At 45.0% G+C, this 19,226-nt stretch overlaps 1 protein-coding gene across 1 annotated transcript in view; it reads left to right on the top strand.

Moving 5' to 3' along the window:
* The first annotated feature begins 548 nt into the window (after window positions 1-548).
* The window catches only part of PGM2 (phosphoglucomutase 2), a 33,727-nt gene continuing 15,049 nt past the window's right edge, over window positions 549-19,226 (top strand). Inside the window, exons 1-6 of the mRNA XM_058193924.1 lie at window positions 549-663; window positions 10,399-10,566; window positions 12,167-12,273; window positions 16,118-16,202; window positions 17,598-17,681; window positions 18,919-19,112. Of these exons, the coding sequence (XP_058049907.1) occupies window positions 604-663; window positions 10,399-10,566; window positions 12,167-12,273; window positions 16,118-16,202; window positions 17,598-17,681; window positions 18,919-19,112 (698 nt within the window). The 5' untranslated portion in view covers window positions 549-603. The remainder of the gene's footprint in view (window positions 664-10,398; window positions 10,567-12,166; window positions 12,274-16,117; window positions 16,203-17,597; window positions 17,682-18,918; window positions 19,113-19,226) is intronic.

The raw sequence follows: 19,226 nt of genomic DNA on the forward strand, positions 1-19,226 counted from the left end.
CCCCCCCAAAAAATGCAAGAAAAAATGGGGTTCGGCTGGGGATTTGTGGCAATCAGGTGCACCCCCAAAAAAACCGAAGAAAAAAAATGGGGTTTGGCTGGGGACGTGTTGCAACCAGGCCCCCCCCAAAAAAAAGCAAGAAAAAATTGGGGTTCGCCTGGGGATCTATTGAAACCAGACCTTCCCCCGAAAAAAAACCAAAAAAAACAACAACCCAAGACCAAATTTGCCAGAGACGGACTGAGCCGCAGTGCAGCCAAGGAGAATGTCTCCAAAGCCGGATGGGCTCCGGAGAATGCGAGGAAAGAACGGCAGGCGACGGTGGCCTCTCCGGTGATCTCCTGGTGGTCTCCTCGCCTTCTCCTCCCGGCCCTTCAATGGGCGGGGCAAGGCAGACTCGTCTCCCGAGCGTCAAAAAAAAAAAACACCATCCCGTCGCCCCACCCGCATCCCCCGCGGAGCTCCTCCCTTCTCCCCAGGCGGGCGCTGCGATTGGTCGAGAAGGTTCCCGCCCATCCTTTAACTCCGCCTCCCGGGGGGGTGGGAGGGGCCCTGCGGAGAGAGCCGGCCCTTTTTTCCCCCCAGCTCGTCTTTTGCGTCGGGATGGCGGAGGAGGCGGATCGAGCCCGGGCGGCGGCGACCCAGTGGCTTCTCTGGGACAAGGTGAGAGAGATCGGAAAGGGTGGATCCGAGGGTGGATCTCCCCCTCCCCTTCCCCCTCCGGTGCGGGGCTCCAGAGAGCAAAGGATCGCTCCCGGGCTTCGGGGTTTCCTGGTGGTCTCCCCTCCTTTTGCTAAGGCTTTGGTCCAAGGCTAGCAAAGGGGTGCATGGCGGGGATCTCTTGCGACCAGGCGCTCCCCTCACCCCCCCCGAAAAACCATGAAAAAACTGGTGATCTGTTGCAAAGCAAGAAAAAAATGGGGGTTTGGCTGGGATCCTTTGCAATCAGGAGCCGCCCCCCCCCCAAAAAAAACAAGAAAAAAATTGGGGTTCGCCTGGGGTCTGTTGCAAAGCAAGAAAAAAATGGGGGGTTTGGCTGGGATCCTTTGCAATCAGGAGCCCCTCCCCCGCAAGAAAAAAATTGGGGTTTGGCTGCGATCCTTTGCAATCAGGAGCCCCCCACAAAAAAATAAAATAAAAAAAAAGGGGTTTGGCTGGGATCTGTTGCAAAACATGAAAAAAGGGGGGTTTGGCTGGGATCCTTTGCAATCAGGAGCCCGCCCCCCCCCCCGGCAAAAAAAAAACACCAAGAAAAAAATGGGGTTTGGCTGGGGATCTGTTGCAAAACAAGAAAGAAATTGGGGTTTTCCTGGGATCTGTTGCAACTAGGTATGTTCCCCCACACAAGAAAAGCCCCCAAAATGGGGTTTGCCTGGGGATCTCTTGCAACCAGGTGCCCCCCCCAAAAAAAAAACCAAGAAAAAAATTGGGGTTTTCCTGGGAATCTCTTGCAACCAGGGGTCCCGCTCCCCAAAAGAAAAAAAATCAAGAAAAAAAAGAAGTTTAGACGGGGATCTGTTGCTACCAGCCCCTCCCCCCTCCAAAAAAATAAAAACCCAAGAAGAAAAAAATTGGGGTTTGGCTGGGACCTCTTGCAACCAGGTATCACCCTCCAAAAACAACAAGAAAAAAATTGGGGTTCGGCTGGGGATCTCTTGCAACCAGGCGCCTCCCCCCCAAAAAAACCCGCAAGAAAAAAAAATGGTTTGACCTGGCGCATCCTCCCCACCCCCCAAAAAAAACCAAGAAAAAAATTGGGGTATGGCTGGGGATCTGTTGCAATCAGGAGCCCCCCCCCCAAAAAAAACCAAGAAAGAAATTGGGGTTTGTCTGGGACCTCTTGCAACCAGGCAGCCCCCCCCCCAAAAAAAACCCAAGGGAAAAAAATCTGGGTTGGGGGTACCCCCAGCTCTCAACCCTGGCATTCCTTTGAATTGCTTTGATGGGTTTGGAATGGGTTGCCCTTTTTTGCTCCCCCACAAGAAAAAAGGGGGGGGTGCAGTGGGGGTGGGACTGGTTTTGCTGGATTTCTGGCCCACGTTTCGATCCTTTCCCTTCCTCCTTTGTTCCTCCTGCTGGCCGGCTTCCCCCGGCAGAAAATCTGATGCGAGTTCAAGGCCCAAGAGGGATTTGAACCGGCAGCTTCCGGGTTGAAGTCCTGGCGGCTTACTCGCTGTCGTTCAAGGCTGCTCCTAATAGTAAATAAATCAGAAGCGTTCAAGAAGACAGTTTGCAAAACGTCCCAGTCTTTCTGGCTTGGTTGATTTGAGTATTAAGGGAGGTTGTTTTTTTTCCTCTAAACTGTACCATAGACGTTACAAAAAGGATATTACGGCCTTGTGCTTTGAAGTCATTGCTCAATAATAATAATAATAATAATAATAATAATAATAATAATAATAATAATAATAATAATAATAATAATATTTTAATTTGTATACCGCCCTTCTCCCGAAGGACTCATAGGCAGGTAGTCCTCGACTTGCAACGTGTTCACTTAATGACCATCCAAACTTACAACGGCGTTGCAAAAAAAAAAGAACTTGGGGCCGATTTTCACGCTTCCAACCGACCGTTGCAAGCATCCCCTTACATTCAGATGACAACTTGACTCGCATTTATGACGGCGGCAGCGTCGTGCTCCGGGCTCACTGGCTCCCCTTTTGCGACATTCTGAAAAGCAAACATCAGTGGGGGAAATGCGGATTCCTCGTGACTCGTTTACGGACTGCAGGGATTCACTTAACAGACGTGGCGAGGAAAGTCGTAAAATGAAGCGAAGCTCAGTTCACAAATGTCTCCCTTAGCAACGTCAATGTTGGGCTCCATTTTGGGTCGTAAGTTGAGGACTACCTGTACTGCCTTGTGTTTTTGAGTCTTTGGTCAATATTCCCATACTTTGAAATTAGATGGGCTCATTATTATCTCTTTTATTCATTAAATATGAAACTCAAGTCAACTGATCATTTAAAAATATATCATAAATACCACTGACTGGTGCTAATAGTTGATACGGGTTGCTGCCAGTGTCCTAGGTATCAACCAAGTATCTTCTTAAAATATACGATTATGATGATTATTATTACTATTATTATTATTTACTTTATTAAATATGAAACTCAGTCAACCGAACATTCAAAAAATGCATCACAAATACCATTGACTGGTGCTAAGGGTTGATACGGGTTGTTACCAGCGTCCTAGGTATCAACCAAGTACCTTCTTAAAATATATGACATTTCGAGTAGCGCAGTTTTTTGCAGTTCCATTGGTGTTATTGCAGGAAGCTGCAATTTCTTGATGTATCTTATAAATTTCTTGGACATGGTACCAAGTGCCCCGATGACAATGGGTATTACTGTTACATGTTTCATCCATAGCCGTGTAGTTTCGATGGCCAGGTCGCAATATTTCATGATTTTTTTTCCAGTTCTTTTTCTTCGACTCTGGCATCTCCTGGTACCGCAATGTCAATAAATTGTACATTTCGGTTTTCCACAACTGTGATATCTGGTGTGTTGTGTTCCAAGTGAAGATCCGTCTGTATTTGAAATTCCCACACCTTCTCATTTGCTATAAACTTTTTCCACTTTATGTTCCCGTGACTTTTTGGATACAGGCAAGTCGTGTTTTTTTTACACAATGACCAGTGGATTAATTTAGCAACTCGGTCGTGTCTAGCTTTGTAATCAGTTTGTGCGATTTTGCTGAGTTTCGACTTTGTTGTTGCAAAGTTGGCAGTTTGGATTGTTGGTGGATTTTTGTATCTTTGCTTTCATGGCATTAGTTTGTAGTGGTGTGAGATTGTGGTTTCCTAACAGGTTAAGGGCCAGTCTGGTGTGCTTGTTGCAGAAGACAAAGAGGTGTGCTGGGCAACGTGGCTTTGTGTACTTTGGTTATAGGGTCTCCTACTTGAGCAAGGGGGTTGGACTAGAAGACCTCCAAAGGTCCCTTCCAACTCTCTTAATTCTGGTATTCGGTTTGCTTGGTTATTTCCATTCAACTGGGCATTAAAAAGTCCTCTTGGTCTTTTGCAGGGTCTTGGAAACCTAACGCAACTCATGTGACACACACCTCATTGTGTATCCTATGTAAGATAGCACAGCATAGAGCAAGCATTGAACCACATAAATTTAATCATTCTGGGTTTTAATTTTATGAATAGGTTAAAGTACATAGTGTATTCTAGAAGCACGTGGTGGTTAGGACATGTGATGGTCCAAATTAAATTTTATAGCTCTCGAGAACGCTTTTGTACCCTGGTGTTACATTCAATTAATCAGCACTGTCAATTTTTCAAAAAGTAGAAAAAGAATAGAATAGAATAGAATGAAATAGAATAGAATAGAATAGAATAGAATAGAATAGAATAGAATAGAATAGAATAGAATAATAATGGAGTGAAGGATGGGATGGAATGGAATGGAATAGAATAGAACAGAACAGAACAGAACAGAATAGAATAGAATGAATTAGAATAGAATAGAATAGAATAGAATAGAATAGAATAGAATAGAATAGAATAGAATAGAATAGAATAGAATAATAATGGAGTGAAGGATGGGATGGGGTGGGGTGGGGTGGGATGGGATGGGGTGGGATGGGATAGAATGAATTAGAGTAGAATAGAATAGAATAGAATAGAATAGAATAGAATAGAATAGAATAGAATGAATTAGAGTAGAGTAGAATAGAATAGAATGAATTAGAATAGAATAGAATAGAATAGAATGAATTAGAATAGAATAGAATAATAGAATAGAATAGAATAGAATAATAATGGAGTGAAGGATGGGATGGGGTGGGGTGGGGTGGGGTGGGATGGGATGGGATGGGATGGGATGGGATGGGATAGAATGAATTAGAGTAGAATAGAATAGAATAGAATAGAATAGAATAGAATAGAATAGAATAGAATAGAATGAATTAGAATAGAATAGAATAGAATAGAATAGAATAGAATGAATTAGAGTAGAATAGAATAGAATAGAATAGGGTGGGGTGGGGTGGGGTGGAATGGGGTGGAATGGGGTGGAATAGAATGAATTAGAATAGAATAGAATAGAATAGAATAGAATAGAATAGAATAGAATAATAATGGAGTATGGGATGGAATGGGATGGGATGGGATGGGATGGAATGGAATAGAATAGAATAGAATAGAATAGAATAACAATTGAGTGAAGGATGGAAGGGAAGGGAAGAGAAGAGAAGAGAATGAATTAGAGTAGAATAAAAATAGGAGTAGAATAGAATAATAATGGAGTGAAGGATGCGATGGCATGGAATGGAATGGAATATAAAGTTTATTTGTTTTTAAACTGACTGAGTTTACTACTACCTTGGGTCTTGGCCTTGGGTCACAACACAGGCCTTGGTTGTCCCAAAGGTGCTTTTTCAAGAGGCTACTGGACTTTCTGGTTTTTCTTTGAAGAACGTTTCGCTTCTCATCCAAGAAGCTTCTTCAGTTCTGACTTCAGCTCGGATCCAAAGAAGCTTCTTGGATAACAAGCGAAATATCTTCAAAGAACAACCAGAAAGTCTAGTTGCCTCTTGAGAAAGCACCTTTGGGAAACCAGCAGAAGAGTACAGGGAAGAGCAACAAAGATGATTAGAATAGAATAGAATAACAGAGTTGGAAGGGACCTTGGAGATCTTCTAGTCCAGCCCCCTGCTCAAGCAGGAGAACCTATACCAGTGTGGGTGAACTTTTTCAGCACCGAGTGCCGAAACTGGAGTGTGCATGCGCATGTGCCGAAAACCGAAAGACATGATCTTCTGGTTTTCAGCGCACACATGCGCACCGGCCACCTGGTCTTCCTGTTTCTGGGGCACAGGTGCACGTGAAAACCAGGTGGCCAGTGCTCATGTGCACCCCGGAAACCGGAAAATCATCATTCCGGTGCACGCATGCAGCTCCCGTAAGCGTGAAGACCAGCTGGCTGGCGCACCGGAACCCGGAAGAGCAACAGACAATGACTCGCGTGCCCGGAGAAATGTGCGTATGTATGACCAAACCATAATTCTATGCGACCCACCCCCGCGCCTGCCGCTCTGAGGGCTCTGAAGGCTGGAGACAGCAAAAAACATCACTTCCTGTCCATCCGGAAGTTGGCCAATGGGCAGCTTCTGGCCTCCGAGGGGGTGGGGAAGGCTGTTTTCTCCCTCCCCAGACTCATAGAGAGGCTCTGGAGCCAAGTGAGGGAGAAAAACGGCTTTCCCCACCAGCCACCAGGCCTTCCGGAGGCAGGAAACAGCCTGTTTCCTTATTTCTAGCGGGCCCAGAAGGCCCGAAAATCATCTGCACACGTCGAAGCTGAGCTCGCGTGCCCACGGGACGCGTGCCATAGGTTCGCCATCACAGTTCTAGACAAATAAAATATTTCATTGTTATGATCTAAGATAGATGGACTTTAGGAGAAACCCTTCCATACTTCCACCTTTTACAATACTAGACAACACAGTATCAACAGTAGAGACTTTCAAATTTCTAGGTCCTGCCATATCGCAAGATCTAAAATGGACAGCTAACATCAACAACGTCAGCAAAAAAGCACAACAAAGAATGTTCTTTCTGCGTCAGCACAACTGCCCAAAGAGCTGCTGATTCAGTTCTACAGAGGGATTATTGAGTCTGTCATCTGCACCTCTATAACTGTCTGGTTTGGTTCCGCAACCCAACAAGACAGACACAGACTTCAGAGGATAATTAGAATTGCAGAAAAAACAATGGCTACCAATCTGCCTTCCATTGAGGACCTGTATCCTGCACGAGTCAAAAAGAGGGCTGTGAAAATATTTACAGACCCCTCGCATCCTGGACATAAACTGTTTCAACTACCCTCAAAATGATGCTATAGAGCACTGCACACCAGAACAACTAGACACAAGGACAATTTTTCCCGAACGCCATCACTCTGCTAAAGAAATAATTCCCTCAATGCTGTCAAACTATTCACTAAGTCTGCACTGCTATTAATCTTCTCATCGTTCACATCACCCAACTCCTTCCACTTATGACTGTATGACTGTAACCTTGTTGCTGGTATCCTTAAGATTTATATTGACTATTTCCTAATATGATTTGATTGCTTATTTGTTCCCTATGGCTGTCATTAAGTGTTGTATCTTATGATTCTTGACGAATGTATCTTTTCTTTTATGTACACTGAGAGCGTATGCACCACGGACAAATTCCTTGTGTGTCCAATCACACTTGGCCAATAAAGAATTCTATTCTTTTTTTTAAAAAAAAAGTATACAAACAATGATAAAACTAAGCTCAGTAGACGGACAGTAGAAAAATAAACACTGAAAAGCAACAATATAAAATTATGCAGAGAACTGCTAAAAACAAAACAAACTTCTAAAATCCTGAGCCATAAAATAGCTGAAATTATTCCTAAACGTTGGAGAAGGCGCAACGAATAAATCCTTACCGCTCTCTGGTTAGAAAATAAGGATTCATGTTTAGAAGTTAAAATTTAAACCTTTGGGGGGACTAAAAATCGTTATTTCAGATTATATGATATGACTGTGAGTTCTTGTCCTGCCTTAGGCAGGAAAGGTGGCTGCATAACTTTGGGCCAATCACCAGGTGACTGTGAGTTCTAGTGTCGCCTTAGGCATGAAATCTGGGTGGATAACTTCCGGCCAATTACCAGGTGACTGTGAGTTCTAGTCCTGCCTTAGGCATGAAATCTGGGTGGATAACTTCCGGCCAATCACCAGGTGACTATGAGTTCTAGTCCCGCCTTAGGCATGAAAGCTTGCTGGATAACTTGGTGCCAATCACTAGGTAACTGTGAGTTCTAGTCCTGCCTGCCTGAGGCATGAGAGCCGGCTGGGAGACTTTGAGCCAATCATCACGCGACTGAGAGTTCTAGTCCTGCCTTAGACATTAAAACTGACTCCATATCTTCAGGCCAATCACCAGGTGACTGTGACTTCTAGTCCTGCCTTATCCATGAAGTCCAGCCGGATAATTTTGGGCCAGTCCCTGTCCCTCAAACCAACCTACCGCACAGGTTTGTTGCTGGGGAGAAAATAGGAGGAGGAAGGAATATTAGGCGTTGTACATTCGCCAGCTTGCATGACAGATTAAAAAGCAGAATAAAAATCTTAAGAATATATCGAAGGAAACCAATAAATCAAATGTACTGACCGCCTCTTGATCTCAAGAACTTTAAGAACAGGGGAATTTCGGGAACCAGAGGCTGCTTGCAATGGATTAATCATTCAGCGGAGCCTGATGCAACTTGCAAGCAGAATTGAAATTTTAATCGAGCAAACATATTCTGCAAACCCCTTTGAGGTTGTCTCTCCCTTAAAGTATTAGTAAAGCAGATTTGCAACAGTCTCCACTCTTCAGCAAGTAGCTCAGAGGGGCAGCAAATTACAAAACCTTAAGTAAAGTTCAGTTGGATCTCTCCTCCGATAAGCCGAATTGTGCCTGTTGTGAAACAGGAATTGAATTTGGCAAGCTGTTACTTGGGCCGATATCGTAATCTTCGAACAAACCAAGCGGCCGCCTGGGACACACGAATGAAGATTGGTTCTTACGTGTCACTTAAGGCAACCAGGGCTAAGTAATCTGGTATTGCAAAATGTTCTTCGCCTTGAATTCAATTAAAATACCTGCCGTTTTATATGCTCGTAATGGTTTTCGGTTAACCGTCAGCAAATGCTTGGAGGACTGCTTGCGTCGGTCAGTAAATATTTTAAAATCGGAAGTGCAAAAATTTGCAGTATGGTATCAAGCATGGATTTCAGATTTTGGGTTCATTTGTGGTCATAAATCGAGAATGTTGTATATGTATTAAACATGTGTCAGTGATGGGTTTCAAAAATTTTTTACTACCGGTTCGGTGGGTGTGGCTTGGTGGGCTTGCCTTGGTGGGCGTGGCAGGGGAAGGATACTGCAAAATCCCCATTCTCTCCCCACTCCAGGGGAAGGTTGCTGCAAAATCCTCATTTCCTCCCAATCAGCTGGGACTCGGGAGGCAGAGAATAGATGGGGGCGGAGCCAGTCAGAGGTGGTATTTACTGATTCACTGAACTACTCAAAATTTCCGCTACCAGTTTTCCAGAACTGGTCAGAACCTGCTGAAACCCACCTCTGGTGTATGTGGGTGTGTGTTTGTGTCAGGAAGCTGTGAGTTCAATCCTATGTAGAGGCAGATATTTTTCTCTCTGGGCACAATGAGAATAAACAAACAAAACTCCGCGTTGGCAACAGGAAGGGCATCCGGCCAGTAAACACTCAGCTCCATTCAGTTGCCCAGACTCTATCCCGCAAGGGATTAGGGTGTCATTAAATTATGATGATGAGATATATATGTGTGTGTGGATAGGTAGGTAGGTAGGTAGGTAGGTAGATAGATAGACGTATCCGTCCCAGGGGCCGTAGTTTGAGGACCCCTGATTTAGTGCAATATAAAAAAAGCAAATAATTTTTCTGTGGACCACCAAAATTTTCTCGCGGACCATCACTTGGTGACCGCTGTTCTACTCCAACCTCCTGCTTAGGCAGGAAACCCTACACCACTTCAGACAAATGGTTATCTTATCTCTTCTGAAAAACTTCCAGTGTTGGAGCATTCACAACTTTTTTTAGATAGATAGATAGATAGATAGATAGATAGATAGATAGATAGATAGATAGATAGATAGATAGGTACAGTAGATAGAGAGATAGAGATAGATAGATAGATAGATAGATAGATAGATAGATAGATAGATAGATAGATAGATAGATACAGTAGATAGAGAGATAGATAGAGATAGAGAGATAGAGAGATAATAGAGATAGAGAGATAGATAGATAGAGAGAGAGATAGATAGATAGATAGATAGATAGATAGATATAGATGATAGATAGATAGATAAAGATAGATAGATAGATGAGATAGATAGATAGATAGATAGATAGATTAGATAGATAGATAAAGATAGATAGATAGATAGATACAGTAGATAGAGAGAAAGATAGATAGATAGATATAGATAGATAGATAGATTGATAGATAGATAGATAGATAGATAGATACAGTAGATAGAAAGATATAGATAGATAGATAGATAGATAGATAGATAGATAGATAGATAGAGATAGATAATAGATAGATAGATAGATGAGATAGATAGATAGATAGATAAAGATAGATAGATGAGATAGATAGATAGATAGATAAAGATAGATAGATAGATAGATGAGATAGATAGAGAGAGAGAGAGAGAGAGAGAGAGAGAGAGAGAGAGAGACAGACAGACAGACAGACAGACAGACAGACAGACAGAGATAGATTTTTGTTGCTACATGAAACACTTTCCTGCAGTGCACCCTACACATTTACAACAAGAGGACATAACTAAACTCAAGTTTATCGTATTTTGCAGAATCCTAAAACCTTGGAAATAGTAAAGCAGCTGATTGCCAAGGGAAGCACAGAAGAACTATTGAAATGTTTCGGCTCGCGGATGGAATTTGGGACGGCAGGACTACGAGCGGCGATGGGACCAGGAACTTCGCAGATGAATGACTTGACTATCATTCAGACATCCCAGGTAACGGGGTTACTTCTGCGTGCATATTTAAAGGCAGCTGCGTTCCCATTTTTCCAAACGATGACCAGACTAAAGAAAGTTGGATGTGCAACTAACAATCAAGGAAGGGCCTCTGGTGGCTCAGCAGACTAAGTCTGTCTGTCTGTTATTAACAGCAGCTGCTTGCAATTACTGCAGGTTCTAGTCCCACCAGGCCCAAGGTTGACTCAGCCTTCCATCCTTTATAAGGTAGGTAAAATGAGAACCCAGATTGTTGGGGGCAATAAAAGTTGACTTTGTATATAAATATACAAATGGATGAAGACTATTGCTTAACACAGTGTAAGCCGCCCTGAGTCTTCAGAGAAGGGCGGGATATAAATTCAAATAAAAAAAAAAAAGTTGGATGTGCAACTAACAGTTCTTTCCTAAAGAATTCTTTCTCTAGCTTACAATATAGAATAGAATAATAGAGTTGGAAGGGACCTTGGAGGCCTTCTAGTCCAACCCCCTTGCTCAGGCAGGAAACCTTATACCAATTCAGAGAAATGGTGGTCCCACCTCTTGTTAAAAACTTCCAGTGTTGGAAAGATAATTGAATCAAGAATGTAATGCAATCACTTCTATGCAAGATTTGCTATTAGAATAGCAGTTACAGTGTAAAGAAAAGTGAAACACGTAGAAAAAAACAAGATATACAAAAATGATCACCCTGTCAGTTAATAGTTGGGTAACTTTTAGCATGAATGACGGCCTTACAAGGTCTTCCCATGGAGTGAACCAAGTCTTTGACTTCTGCAGCTGTTATCATGTGAAACCAAGATATATATTTTTTTATTTGAATTTATATCCCGCCCTTCTCCAAAGACTCAGGGCGGCTTACATTGCGTCAAGCAATAGTCTTCATCCATTTGTATATTATATACAAAGTCAACTTTTTATTGCCCCCAACAATCTGGGTCCTCATTTTACCTATGTGTATGACTATAACTTGTTGCTGGCAATCCTTATGATTTATATTGATATATTGACGATCAATTGTGTTGTAAATGTCGTACCTTGATGAACATATCTTTTCTTTTATGTACACTGAGAGCATATGCACCAAGACAAATTCCTTGTGTGTCCAATCACACTTGGCCAATAAATTCTATTCTATTCTATTCTATTCTATTCTATTCTATTCTATTCTATTCTATTCTATTCTATTCTATTCTATTCTAATAACAGACTGACTTAGTCTGCTGAGCACACCAGCAATTAACCATTGAAGGATGGCATCTATTAACTGGGTTTTACTGCTGGGTCACAAGTTCTGACTAACAAGTTTCTTGAGTCGGCTCCCTAGATTTTCCATTGGGTGAAGGTCTAGGCTATTCCCAGGCCATTCCAGCGGTGGAATAGGATTATCTTGAAACTTAAAAAAAAATAAAAAGTGGTGGTGTTAGCCATCAAACCTCAAAAATACGCTTTCCCCAAAAGGTTTCCACAATATGGCCACTACTGTACTGTGAATGTTTGCTTTTGCACGCTAATGCCTTCTCCTTCCAATTGTTCGTCTGCCAAAACCGAGACAGCTTAATAAAACTGCTAAACCCGACTTGCTTTGTTTTGCTTGTAGGGATTTTGTAGGTATCTGGAAAAGAACATCAGTGACCTGAAAAACAGAGGAGTGGTTATAGGCTACGATGCACGGGCCCATCCATCAAGCGGTGGTAGCAGCAAAAGGTATCCGTCACAATTCTTGCAATGCTTATGTCAGGGTTCCAAGTAACACACCCAACGAAAAGAGACTCCCGAGGCTAAAGGTTCCTCGAAGTTCCATTTTATTAGAGATGTCATATCGGCACATCTGGGAAAACCCGGCTCTGAAAGCTTCCAGGTGTTCCCCCACCCAAAAGAAAGTCCAAGTCCCTTCCCCCTGCACCCGCGTGTCCATCACATGGTCCAATCGGTGCACCGTCCCAATTGGAGAGGCCTCCCAGTCACGACACTCCAGGTGCCGGGCAGGATGTCCTTGACTCCCAGAGAAAAGAATGTTGTTATGGCTAGATATCTCTGCAACTCCCAGTTTCCCACAGCGCTAAGTGTGGCAGCCCTGAAGATCCATAGAAAAAGATGGCCTCCAGGGCTGACAGCTTCTCCAATTAGAGCAGGGGTGTTAAACTCAAGGCCTGTGGGCCAGGTCCTCAGGGTGCTTAGATCTGGGACGCGGGGCCACCCTGGACACAGAGAAGGACGGGCCTGGGGTGCCTCTGCCAGTGAAAATAGAGCTTGGGAGGGCGCCCTGCGTTCCCCTGCCCCTCCCCGAGCTCCGTTTTCGGCTGCGACGGCCTCCTGCAACCCTCTTGCCAGCAAAAACGCAGCTTGGGAGGGCTGTACATAGCCCTCCCAAGCTCTGTTTTTGCAGTCAGAGTGCTCGGGCCCCCACAGGTGCTCCCCGACACGATGTCGAGCTGGCCACGCCCAACCTGGCCACGCCTCCTCCCCATACCCCGCCCCCTAAGGTCAAATACAACCCTGATAAGGCCCTCCATGAAATTGAGTTTGACGCCCCTGAATTAGAGGCTTCTCGGTTGTTTTCAGTTGTTAACTTTCTATTTTATTGAATCATGAGGAAATATCATTATTATTTTTTAACCTCAGTTCAGTCTAAGCCAGTGATGGCAAACCGCGGGGAGCGTAGAAGGGTCGCATGCACACACCCATAATGCAATGCCCCCCTCCCCCGCATGTGGGCGCCCAACCGCGCTGCCCTGACCCCTGCGCATGTGCCTGCATCCCCCCCCCCCCACATATTCATGCACTACTCGCTATGCCCCTTTTTGGGCTCCCTGAAGCTTCCAGAGGCTGGAAATGGCCCATTTCCGGACTTCCGTTAGACCCTATTTTTGCCCTCCCCAGGCTACAGGAAAGCTTCCAGAAGCGAAAATGGCCTCCCTCAGCTCTCCGGAGGCCGGAAATGGGTTGTTTCCGGACGTCCGAGTGGCTCATTTTTCGCCCTCCCAGAGCCTCCGTGCGAGCCCCACCTAGCATCCAAAATGGGCCGCGTGGTGACTCCTGTTGTGTCTCGTCCGATCTCACCACAGCCGGGGCCTTCTTATCTGCTTCCGAACACGGAGGAATGTCCTAGTATGCCTCCCAGCCCCAACCCTGGCTCCATGCCCAGACAGGCTGAAGAGGAGGAAGTATCTCCATCCCCCAGCTCTGGCTCCATGCCCAGGCAAACGGAGCAACTAGACCCCTCCCCCTCCTCCACAGCATGTGAGCCTGAGGGAGGTCAATTGCCAACAGCTGCAGACTGGAGTGACCCACGCGTCAGAAGACTTGATAGACAGAGGCAACAGAAGGAAGGGAGGGGCAGGCCTGGATAAGTGCTGAGTCATGGAGCCACACCCCAGGGCCTATATAAAGGACCTGCTTTCTGGCATTCTCTGAGTCAGGCAAAGTCTAAACATATCTTGCTGAAGTCACTTTCTGGTCTCCTGCCTGCCCTGAGGACTTTGCTAGGACTTTGGCAGAGCTGCAGAGGCACGCCTGATTCGGATTTCCCTGACCCAGCCGTCAGCGGAGGAGTGGGACACGACAACTCCTGGGAGGGGAGTGGCGGCGTGGGTGGGGCCAGCCGAAAATCAGCTGGCTGGCGCACACACGGGCACGGTGGGGGCAACCTAGGGCAACGGCTGCCTGCAGAGATGGCTCCGTGTGCCACCTTCTGGCATGCGTGCCATAGGTTCTCTGTCACGGGTCCAAATTGGTCTAGTGGTTAAGGCACGAGGATAGAAACTGGGAACCTGGAAGTTCTAGTCCCGCCTTAGCCATGAAAGCCAGCTTGGGTGATTTTGCACCAATCACCAGGAGACGGTGAGTTCTAGTTTCAACCTTAGCCACCGAAACCAGTTGGGAGACTTTGGACCAATCGCCAGGAGATGATGAGTTCTAGTCCCACCTTAGGCATGACAGTTGGCTGGGTGGCTTTAGCCCAATCACCAGGAGATAGTGAGTTCTAGTTCAGTCTTAGGCCTGAAAACCAGCATGGTGACTTTGGGCCAGTCAATCTCACGCACAAGATCGTTGTTGTAGGGAAAATAGAAGGAGGAAGTTGTGTTCTGAGATCTCTGTCGGCTTCAGTTATCTCTAAAAATAATACAGGCGGGATACAAAACAAATAAATAAACGGGAAATCATAGTGTTATAAAACGTAACTTTTAACAGGAATACACGTTTTGCTGTAGGCTTATAATTTAGTTTCGTTTACTTTATTGTCATTGCACATGGTACAACGAAATTAAATGCCGTCTTCAGTGTACATTGTAACTATAAGAAATAAAAACACGCACATACATCCTTTACATTCTATATAATTGAAATTGAAAACCCGATACTGCAATATACTGTAGAATTCAATATGGTTATTGACTATATTGGGATAGAAGCTGTTTTTCAGCCTATTTGTCCTTGTTTTTATTATCCTGTACCGTCTGCCAGATGGTAATAGTTCAAAAAAAGGGTGAGATCCAGGATGAGATGGATCTTTAAGGATGTTTTGAACTTTCTTAAGGCAGCGGGAGCTATCAAGCTCTTCCAAAGAGGGGAGAGGGCAACCAATGATGTTGCCTTCTCCCCACTTTGGAAGGCAATGACATTGACCCTCTGGAGTACGCAAACCATACACAGGTGCAGTAAGTTGTGACCTAGGCCCAAGTAGGTAGTAGGAAACTCAGTCAGTGAAAATACAAACAAACTTTATTCGAACAGCTGAGAATTACTTCATTCCCAGGGTAGCTTAACTAAATTAAAGCAAATTCCTCCCAACACAAATTCCTCTGTCCTATCATAAACCTCGCAAACTGCCAAAGGCCTTTCTTGGCAAACATTCAAAAGTCACAGATATAAAAATAAATGCAAGACATAGACGAAAAAGAAGACGAAGCTACCAATGTTGTTTTCCAGCAAAGCCCAAATGCCGTTGCTGGTCTTTTAAGCCTTATGGGAGGAGCCAATCATCTCCTGGCCTTACTCCTGAGTCGTCCTCTTTGCTTTAGCTGCTCTTGCCTTCTGGCAGCTCTTCTCATGCGTGCATTAGGAACAGGCTCCTCCTGTTCCTCTGCCTCACTACTGTCAGCCTCTGGAGACTCTGGAGTCCACACCTCACTTCCCGATGGCCCTGGCCTCACCTCAGCCTCATCGCTGTCCGACTCTGTTGCCAGCTCCGCAGGTGTTCTGTCCCCCTCGCCAGCAGGGTGCTGGCGGACCACAACAATTATATATAAAATACAATGGGGAATATATTAATTTATTACTAAGCGTGTTCATGTGTCCGCTAATAAATTCATTCAATTGAGCCAACTTATTTTATTTATTTAATAAATTTTTATGCAGCCTATCCCCCTCCTTATAAAGTGATTCTGGGTTGCTTAGTTTATAAAACATCAGCTTTTGCTTCTGTTGGGTGAAAAAAAATAAAACGTAAAGCTACTCCAGGTACCAACTCAACACCACAGCAAGGGCTAAATTCGTTGTGATAGAATTCAAGTTTGACGTTTTTATTTTCTTCCTTTCTGGCTATTAGGTTTGCAAGGCTCGCGGCCACCGCCTTCGTCACCCAGGGGGTTCCTGTCTACCTGTTCTCCCAGATCACACCAACTCCTTTTGTGGTAGGGTTTGCGTTGTGGTTTTTGTCGCTCGTGCACGCTTCCGAAGCAAGGCACACACGGTAGAATTGCTTCCGTGGCCTTCCCAAAAGCTCTGTATAGCTGTTTGATTTCTACAGCTGTCCACCTCAACAAGTCATTTTGCGTGTCATTACAACATAAAAAGGATCTATGAAATCATAAACATGAGGCTGCTTCCTATACAGGTAGTCCTCGATTTACAGCCGAAAATTCAGGCCAAACTTTCTGTTGGTAACAAGACATTTGTTAAGGGAGTATTGCCCCATTTTACGACTTTTCTTGCCCCCGTTAAACGGATCACTGCAGACATTAAGTTAGTCACACGGAAGGTGGCTCGGCGGAAGGTCTCAAAAGGGGATCACGTGACGCATACCCCTCGGGACACTGCAACCGTCATAACGATGAGTCGGTTGCCAAGCGTCCAAATTTTTATCAGGTGACCGTGGGGACGGGGCAACAGTCATAAGTGTGAAAATGGTCTTAAGTCCCTTTTTTTTTTTCAGTGTCGTGACTTCAAACCAGGGGTGAAATGCTCCCGGTTCGGACCGGATCGCTCGATCCGGTAGCGATGGCAGTGGGTGATTTGGAGCAAAACCGGTGTAGCAAAAATCCCTCCCCTGCCCAGCTGAGGCGCGCAATCAGAACCAGTAGTAACAAATTTTACATTTCACTACTTCAAACGGTCACTAAGGGCACTGTTGTAAGTCAAGGACGACCCTGGGGGATTTGAAAAGCATTAACTTCTAGTGAATTTAAGCCAGTGGTTCTCAACCTTTATAGTGCTGCGACCCCTTTAATACAATTCCCCACGATGTGGCGACCCCAACCGTAAAATTATTTTCGTTTTGAATTGATCGCGCCTGAAGCCGTATTGGCTAGCGATCTGAACTGCTTGCGATTGCCTTGAGGACGGAGGCATTAAAGCGGAGACTCCTCCCCTTATTAAGTTTATCGCGCCTGAAGCCAGATTAGGCTAGAGATTGGGAGTGATTGCAGCTGGCTTGAGAGGGAGACATCAGAGCAAAGATTTCTCTCTTTTTGAATTCATCGCGCCTGAAGCCGAATTCGGCTAGTGATTTGAAGAGCCTGCAGCTGGCTTGTGGAGTCAACCATTGGAGCGCGATTCTTCGACTCGCAAGTATACTTCCCATATTTCCGATGGTCTTAGGTGACCCCTGGCAAATCGTCATTCGACCCCCAACGGGGTCGCGACCCACAGGTTGAGAACCGCTGATTTAAGCCTTTGTGGAGACGGAGGGGTTGTTAACGTTGCTTGCCTATGCTTGTTAAAAGTTGTTGCTTTGTAAAAGGGTAGTAACACTCTCCACGGATATCAGCCTTCTTCCTTCTTAATATTTTTCTTCTGGTTTCCTACAGCCGTATACAGTGACCCATCTCAAACTTGCTGCTGGAATTATGGTTACTGCATCTCACAATCCCAAACAAGACAACGGATATAAGGTATTAACCTTGCATAATTTTCCTAGCAGAAATACCTTTGGATGGACTAAAGCACTAGCGGTTAAAAGCGCCAGGCTCGGGAACCAGGAGACAGTGAGTTCTAGTCCCATTTTAGGCATGAAAAGTCGGTTGGGTGACTTTAAGCCAAACACCAGGAGACGGTGCGTTCTAGACCCAGCTTAAGACACAAAAGCTGACTGTGGGATTTGGGGCAATCGCCAGGAGACTATGAATTCTAGTACTGTCATAGGCACAAAAGCCAGCTGGGTGACTTTGGGCCAATTACCGGGAGATGGTGAGTTCTAGTTCTGCCTTAGGCATGAAAGCTGACTGGGTGACTTTTGACCAATCACCAGGAGATGGTGAATTCGAGTCCTGTCTTAGGCATGAAAGCCAGCTGGGTGACTTTGGGCCAATCACTAGGAGACAGTGAGTTCTAGTCCTGCCTTAGGCATGAAAGCCAGCTGGCCCAACCCACCTCACGGTTGAGTTATGCTACTATGGTGTGGAAAATAGTGAGGAAGAAGGAATAGTAGATACATTTTCTACACCTTGAGTTGTTTATAGGCATTGTAGAAGTAAATAAAATAAATAAATAAATAGTCTTTATAATTCTAAGGATCTTAAGACAGGGGTGCTATTCAGCAGGTTCTGACAGGTTCTGGAGAACCGGTAGCGGAAATTTTGAGTAGTTTGGAAAACTGACAAATGCCACCTCTGGCTGGCCCCAGTGGGGTGGGAATGGGGATTTTGCAATATCCTTCCCTCAGGAGTGGGGAGGGAATGGAGATTTTGCAGTATCCTTCCCCTGGAGTGGGGTGGGAATGGAGATTTTGCAATATCCTTCCCTCAGGAGTAAGGAGGGAATGGGGATTTTGCAGTATCCTTTCCCCAGGAATGGGGAGGGAATGGGGATTTTGCAATATCCTTCTCCCAGGAGTGGGGAGGGAATGGGGATTTTGCAGTATCCTTCCCCCATGAATGGGGTGGGAATGGAGATTTTGCAGTATCCTTCCCCCAGGAGTGAGGAGGGAATGGGGATTTTGCAGTATCCTTCCCTAGAGTGGGGAGGTGAATGGGGATTTTGCAGTATCCTTCCCCTGCCACGTCCACCAAGCCACTCCCACAGTAAAAAAAATTAGAATTTCACCACTGATCTTAGGATAAATTTAAATAACATAGTTGAAGCCCAAACATCTCCTATTAAGGAATAAAAGCAAATCTCTGTGGGATTTAGGTTTACTGGGAAAACGGCTCGCAGATTATCGGCCCACACGATAGAGGAATCGCCGACGCCATTAACGGGAACCTAGAACCGTGGCCTCAAGCGTGGGACGACAGCCTTATTGACCAAAGCCCTCTTCTCCATGATCCTTATCCGACGGTTAACAAGGATTACTTCAAAGATATACAGAGGCACTGTTGTCACAGGTGAGCGGCTTGTTTAATTACAGGTAGTCCTCGACTTAACCCACAGCTCACTTAGTGACCGAAATTACAACGATTATGACCTCCTTTTTCGCCCTTATGACGGTTGCAGCCTCC

Source organism: Ahaetulla prasina, chromosome 8 (assembly GCF_028640845.1).
Source record: "Ahaetulla prasina isolate Xishuangbanna chromosome 8, ASM2864084v1, whole genome shotgun sequence".
NCBI lineage: Eukaryota > Metazoa > Chordata > Lepidosauria > Squamata > Colubridae > Ahaetulla > Ahaetulla prasina.